General features: G+C 42.1%; 1 protein-coding gene across 1 annotated transcript; it reads right to left on the minus strand.

The window, feature by feature from the left end:
• Positions 1–1406: 1406 nt before the first annotated feature.
• LOC125530775 (MEIOTIC F-BOX protein MOF-like) lies at positions 1407–6825 on the minus strand (the record flags this gene model as incomplete). The annotated part of the gene is given in 8 exon segments (XM_048695177.1): positions 1407–2014; positions 2130–2244; positions 2521–2637; positions 5104–5257; positions 5345–5506; positions 5699–6420; positions 6423–6634; positions 6725–6825. Coding segments are annotated over 6 exon segments (1368 nt in total), but the record flags the coding sequence as incomplete, so codon positions are not given.
• Positions 6826–6855: the final 30 nt, after the last annotated feature.

Genomic DNA, 6855 nt, shown 5'->3' on the forward strand with positions numbered 1-6855 from the left:
GAGAGTCTGCTGGTTAGTTGGGTATCTGTGGCGGGCTTTTCTAGCGCCCGCCACTGAGTGTCAGTCACACAAATTAATTTTTTCACAGCGACGACAACATTTATATTGCCATGGTTGCGTTTTTCATACAACACATATCACAATACATTGATAAGAATAAAAGAGGACGAAATATTGCTGCATACACTAACCACTAACTCTAATTGTTGCCAATCATGACTACAAATGCCCCAACTAAGGTAGCAGCCAACACATAGTAGGCACAACACGACTGTCAATACAAACATCCACCAGTTTTTTTATGGCACAAACATCCACCAGTTAATTAGTCCTGATAATGACAAAGGACTAGGACCTACTCTCTCTTTTAGGATAAATTGAAAAGAATAAAAATGCCCCTGCATCTCCATGGTGGAGCACAGAGATCAACCGATCTCCAATTTCTGGTATGCACTCATTCAATATTTGCTGTCATTCATCAATTTTCAAGCGTCCATCTCATGGGTTTGAATTCGAGTAGGTGCCTCTGAAATTGATCTTTTGATGACGAATAATTTTCATCTCACCTGTCGCATCCATCGCTGCAGGCACAGCAACTCTTGGGTGCTTCTATTGAAGAACAACATAGTAACATAGTAAGCAGTGTAGTTTATTTAAGATGGACTAGTGGCACAATAATAGTACAAAATCATACAATGCATTTTTTATAAATGTTGGTACTGCTCAACTTGTGGACTAGTGGCACGTATGGTGTGGTATTTGGACCACCTCCGTAAGTGCCCTTAAACGACTCAACACCATTAACAGAGGAGACAACATAATTCTTCTCCTCCCAAGTAAGCTTGGAGCCAGCGGTGTAATAGGTCTCTTCTACTATATTCCGTATTTTTCTTCGAGATAGAAAATTAGTTGTAGATTTTAATTGAAATGTTAAGTTAGGAACGAATAACAAATATTTTAAGATAGATTACTTAACAAAGTTGTTTAAGAAACTCACATGAAGGAAAAATAGGAATCATGTCTATTTCCACCCAGATGACTTGATCAAAATGAAGAAAAATGCCCTGACAGATGCCAACATCAAAGGTTATAATCCTACTCTCCTCAAATATGTAAGCCTTGCATAATCCTTTCCAATTAGTGCAAAAAATATGTGTGATCTACTTCATTGTAGATCATAGCTTCGAAAACAAAACCGTGTTTCATCTTCAGGTAAACAGTCCTTTCAGCAATGTCATCTCTGTCTTCGATATGCAGCTTCTCTAGGACAAAAGGCCTTGCATAGCAGGGGATGTACTAGTCGGATTCAGAAAAAAAAACAGAAATTACACAGGACATGTTTAGTTAAGAAGGAAGTATGTGCAGAAATTACCGTATAATTTTTGTAGTCCTCTTTAAGCATTAACAAGAAGTACCTATCGTTCTCTAGACGAGGATCGTTGCACATACCCCCATTGTCAGAACAGTAGGGGTACTCGAGGATACCATCGAGCCCATCCTCATTCATTTGTTGTGTTCATAGATGGAAGATAAAAAATCCACACAAAAAGTCATAACGGTAATACGTGCGATCACACATTACCAACACTGCGTGTGCCCCCTTGGCGAGGTCGGGCCATTGTATCTTGACCATGTTGGATTTTGAATCGGAGGCGCCCACTTTCTACAAATTGAAGACAATATGAATCACAGACTAATGGAGTCGGCTCATATGTAAGCAAATTAAACATGCATATAACAATCTTCATAGAAACATAAAAATTATGTTCAGAAGCATCGATCATAGCTAGAGATCACATAAAGACAGTGCAACACTAGTTCACACCATGAAATTAAGTTCAGCTCCGTCATAGCAACATGAAATTAAGTTCACACAGATCATATAGATCGCATAAAGGCAGTGCAACACTAGTTCACAAGTAAAGCTCAGCTCTGTCCAGAGCTATCCTCATCTCCATCCCCGTCTCCAATCATCTCTTGATCTCGGCAAGGGCGGTCTTCGCAGCTTCGTCGGCTGTATTATCCGCACATGACATGGATCACATATGTGAGGACAAGCAGAAACCATAAGTATCAAGCTTTGTTTGCTGGTTACGTGTCACAGCGAACAAGAGTTAACAGAATCTTACCCTGTAAACTATTCCAAATGCACCTTCACCAAGTACTCGCTCCTTGGAGAAATTAATCGTGATCTTTTATAATAATCCCATCGTTAGGCTTGTTGGCTCCATGGCTTCAGAGTCTCTGTTGGTACGCACAAGTTATATCCTTATTCATCACGACCATTTTAGAACATATATAAATTAAGAATTAACCAACACATATATTGATCGATCGAGCGGATGGATCGCCAAGGTGCATAGTATAGCATAGTGCATCATGATGATAAAATAACAGCTCACGAATCGAGTGAGATCATCAGATGTATTAAGCTAGTTGCATCAGAACCTGGACCAATCTAGCTAGCTTTCTTGCTTGCTTGGGGGTTGCAACAGAAGAACAGAAGAACCTAGTACTGACCTGCAGCTGGAGCTTGAGCCAGGGAAATGGAGGCCTGCCTGCTGCTGCTGTGCTCCGTCGTCGCCTCCAGGAGATGGCACTGCTTGCTTTGGCCGACGTGTCATAGAACCATCCGGCCTGCCATTAGATATTTATTAGATAGATTAAAGATCCATCCCGCCGGCCGTTAGTCAATATTTCATCCATTGGTGGAGACAGACCCAAGTCCAAACCATGCCATCTTACGAAATTTCGCTCAGTTACAAAGTACAGTAAGATTTATCGTACAAACCAAGGGGTGGCCCAGTCAAGGATAAACCAGTGGAATACAACACATCATGACATTAACATTTAATTTGTATATAACTCATGTATCATCTATAAAAAAGTTCAGGCCTTTTTATTTTTTTTCTATATATTTTACTACTGACATTGTATAGAGGCTGCGTCGATTAATTTGGATCAGAGGAAGACTTGTCATTAATTATTCAATATAGACAGGCACGGTAACGCGTGCTTCTATGATCTAGTGCTCCTATAGAATGGAGCTGAGATCACCTCGTAGAGTAGCAACTGCTGAGTATCCCTCCCATTGCTCGAAACACAAGCTCAGAGCTGCAGCTCACTTTCAATTTTCTCTGCCTAGATATAACATCAGAAAAATATATCAACAGGAGCACAATCGAAAAGCGCAACATATGCAATTCTACACCTTCACTTTTCCAAACACCCATCACTTAGCTCAGGAGACAAAATATACAGATCACATCATTAGAGATCAGTCATGGGTCCAGGCCAAAAGAGCAACGCTTAAAGTGCGTCAGAAATTACAGGAATCAAGTCCAGCTAGATGGCCTAGAGTTCATTCCTCTCAGTAGAATACGCATAAGATCTAGAGTTCATAAGTTGCACACTGCGGATTCTACACCATTCCTCTCAGTAGAATAGGCCTAGTATTTCCTACTGGTCGAGACATGCCAGATCCACAACAACCCGGATCTTCTCACCCTTACTCGAAATTAAATACTGTACAAGATTGGAAAAACAATGTAAGTCTCTCATGTGTTGCATTAGTAAAAAAGTGCTCAGTTACTCCATAATTAAAATGAAGATACTGGAACAAAGTTCGGTAAGTATGAATGTATGATGGAGATTTACTTTACCAGGTGTAATTTATCTTAATATGAATTTGGGCACAAACTTCCACAGGTGCAATTTATCTTAATATGAATTTGGGAACAAACTTCCACAGGTGCAATTTATCTTAATAAGAATTTGGGCACAAACTTCCACTATATTTGATACTCCCTCTGCCAGGAATTACTTGTCGGAGAAATGGATATATCTCGACGTAATTTAGTTCTACATACATCCATTTTTATCCATTTCTGCGACAAATAATTCCACTTCTAGCTGATAAGCTAACATGAAAACATCTAGCTAAACTGCTCCCAAACAAGAACACAGAAAATGTCAAAAGCAATTTCACAGCAAAGGAAATGTGAAATAAGCAATCATGGCATACACTACTTGACATGTTATGTATAGACTTATTTTTGAAGAAAACGTTACGTATAACTGTAAAGACTCCCCATGCATGTCTTGGCTCAGACCCTCTCTCTGATTTCAGTGGATACAGACACACACACACACACACACACACGGAGTTTTTCAGAACGGTGCCCACTTCATAGTTTCAGAGCAAAAACAGAGTAACTGAAAAACAGAGGACAAACAGTAGTATTTGGGTTCCGGGCAACACACACCCCTTTTCTTTTTCTTTTTCAGTTAGCCTGTTCAGTACAACAAATGCCTGACTTATACATGATTCGATTGCCAACACAACCGACTTAAACACTGAACCTATGCACGCAGCTGGTTCAACTCACCAAGACAGAGACGCATTTGGTCACCTGTGCAACTTGGCTTCAGTTGCAGGCGAACTGCAACACGCCGCTGCACTTCGGCATACCACACAGTTGTAGCGTTCACACTTATGCACACAGGCATGCACTTATTCAACTCAATGACACAACAATAGGCTTAAATCTAACAGCAAGTCTATAAAAATACCAAAAATTTTAGTGCCAGAATTACAACCAAACCGAGTGTCGAATTTTAGCCCACAATGGCAAGAAGCAGCTAAGATCTAGCGAGCTTATAAATTTTGCTATTTATTAGCACAAACTATTCGACAACACAATGAGTCAAAATACTGTGTTACTATGGATTTGGGTTACTATCAGTGCAAATGAACATGTGAAGAACTGAAGATATTGTACAACAACTCTGAACTAATAGATTCAGGCATTTGTGCTAGTGCCCACAAAACCACAACTAATGAACAAGTCCATCACTAATTGTTTCGGCAACACGGTTAGACTAAACATCATTTACCAACAAAATGGATTAAATTGGTGTTCCTGCCTGCCCCTCACCAGGCAAGCTCCAGATTTTTCATGCCTACATTTGGAATCCCTACAAACTGTTCTTCATTGATAATTCAGAAGTTTCCTATTCACTACCTGCTTTCTACTTTTTGCACATATATTAAATCTAATTTCAGAATATAGAGAGCATGTAAAGTGTCATTAGTCAACTTACGTATGTTAAATGCACACAGGAACTTCAGAACTTTGAGAATTCTCTCGTCGACCACATCACACTTGACTTCAACTACGTTAAGGTGCTCTGATATTGCAGACGGTTTCTCCATGCAACAGTAGCTTCCTTTTATTTCCAATTTGGGATTTTGTCCCTGTGGTACGCAGAATCATTTAACAAAAATGGATAATCAATAATAACTTTAGCAGCGGAGCAAGTGTCCATGTTAGATGATTTATACCTTGGGAAAAAGTTCTAGAGTGAGCTTCTCTAGAACTGGTGAGTTTTTCATAATGCAAGATAGTGGATGCAAATCAGGAGCCTCGCACCAGTACTCATTGAGTGATAAAGTCTTTAACTTGCTAAATGCAGGGCAGTGCTTCAAATCTCTTGAGAAGATAAACTGAAACAGTAAGATCAAACTCTAAGAAGTAAGATCTCTGTCAAAAGTAAACAATCAATGAGAATGAGAGATAAAGATCAAACTCTAAGAACACAACTGCCCCACCCCCCCAGTTGCTGGTGATGCATATGTGATCAGTTTTTTTTTTTTTGCCTATTTCCAGCAATGATGTTGATAGTGCAAGTGGCATACCTTTCCAATTGCAGATATCAACTTGAGGTGTTTAGCAGTTGAGATACAATCTAGAAGCACACAACCGCTGCTGCAATCGTCGCTAATAGGAACACAATTCTTACATGTAGTATCATTAGCTCCACAGAAAACACCAGATTCATAATTCAAACAGACATCGTGGCAGTCCTTGCCTAGGTAGACAAATGCAGTCTCTAGCAACGCCATGTTTTCAAGAAAAGGGGTTGAACCATCAAACGCATTTAGTTCCAGAGAGACAAGGCCCGGAGTAGAAACACAGATCCTGCAATCCAAGTAAGAGCGACAATCGATGATGCTCAAATGCTTCAGGGAACGAGATGATATCTTATTGGCGTTGATGAGGCAATTAACCATCTTCAGATCCTCCAATGCTGGACACCTAGCAAAATCAAGGAAGGTCTTCTGTAGAGCTACACCCTGAAGGTCCAGCGTTCTCAGATGCCGAGAGGCGAGGCGCACATCATCTAGGCTGAGGTATTGAATGTCGCCACAGACATGAAGGGTGAGCACCCGAACTTTGCACATCACAGCAGAACGGACCCATAGGTTCACATAAGGTACGTCGTCGTCCAGGAAAGTGTCAAATCTGATCTCAACAGTGTCTAGGTCCGTGCGCTCACGCAGGACCAGCAGATAGTCCACGAACTTACGGAGGCCTTGGGCTTGGACAGGCATCTCGTCGTCGTCGTCGTCCAGGCCAACAAGCGCAGGCCTGTGGCGGACCTCCAGAGGTCGCGCCAACGGCGGCCGAGCACGCACGTCCGCACAGCCGCCTGCGCTGGTAGGAAAGAGAGCAGGTGATGGAGCATATTGTCGGGGAGGGTGCCGATGCGGTCGGTGGCGCACACCGACGGCACACCCTTAAGCTTCTTCCTAGGAGGCATTCCGTCGAGTAGGCTGCGGGCGTCGTCGGCGCTGCGGAGCAAAGAAACAATCAAACGACGAGTAGGGATGGGAATGGGACGGAGCGTCTGGATGCTTCTCGGCCATTTCGCCTCGCCTCACCTCGCCACCGGCAAGTCCACTCCTCCCAAAGTTGCCGCCGCCGGCAAGTCCACTCCTCCCAAAGTTGCCGCCGCCGCCCCGCCGCGAGAATCGGAGGATGGGCTTCGCGGCGTAACGCGTCCTGTGTTGAA

This window comes from Triticum urartu, unplaced genomic scaffold (assembly GCF_003073215.2).
Source record: "Triticum urartu cultivar G1812 unplaced genomic scaffold, Tu2.1 TuUngrouped_contig_6552, whole genome shotgun sequence".
In the NCBI taxonomy this organism is placed as follows: domain Eukaryota; kingdom Viridiplantae; phylum Streptophyta; class Magnoliopsida; order Poales; family Poaceae; genus Triticum; species Triticum urartu.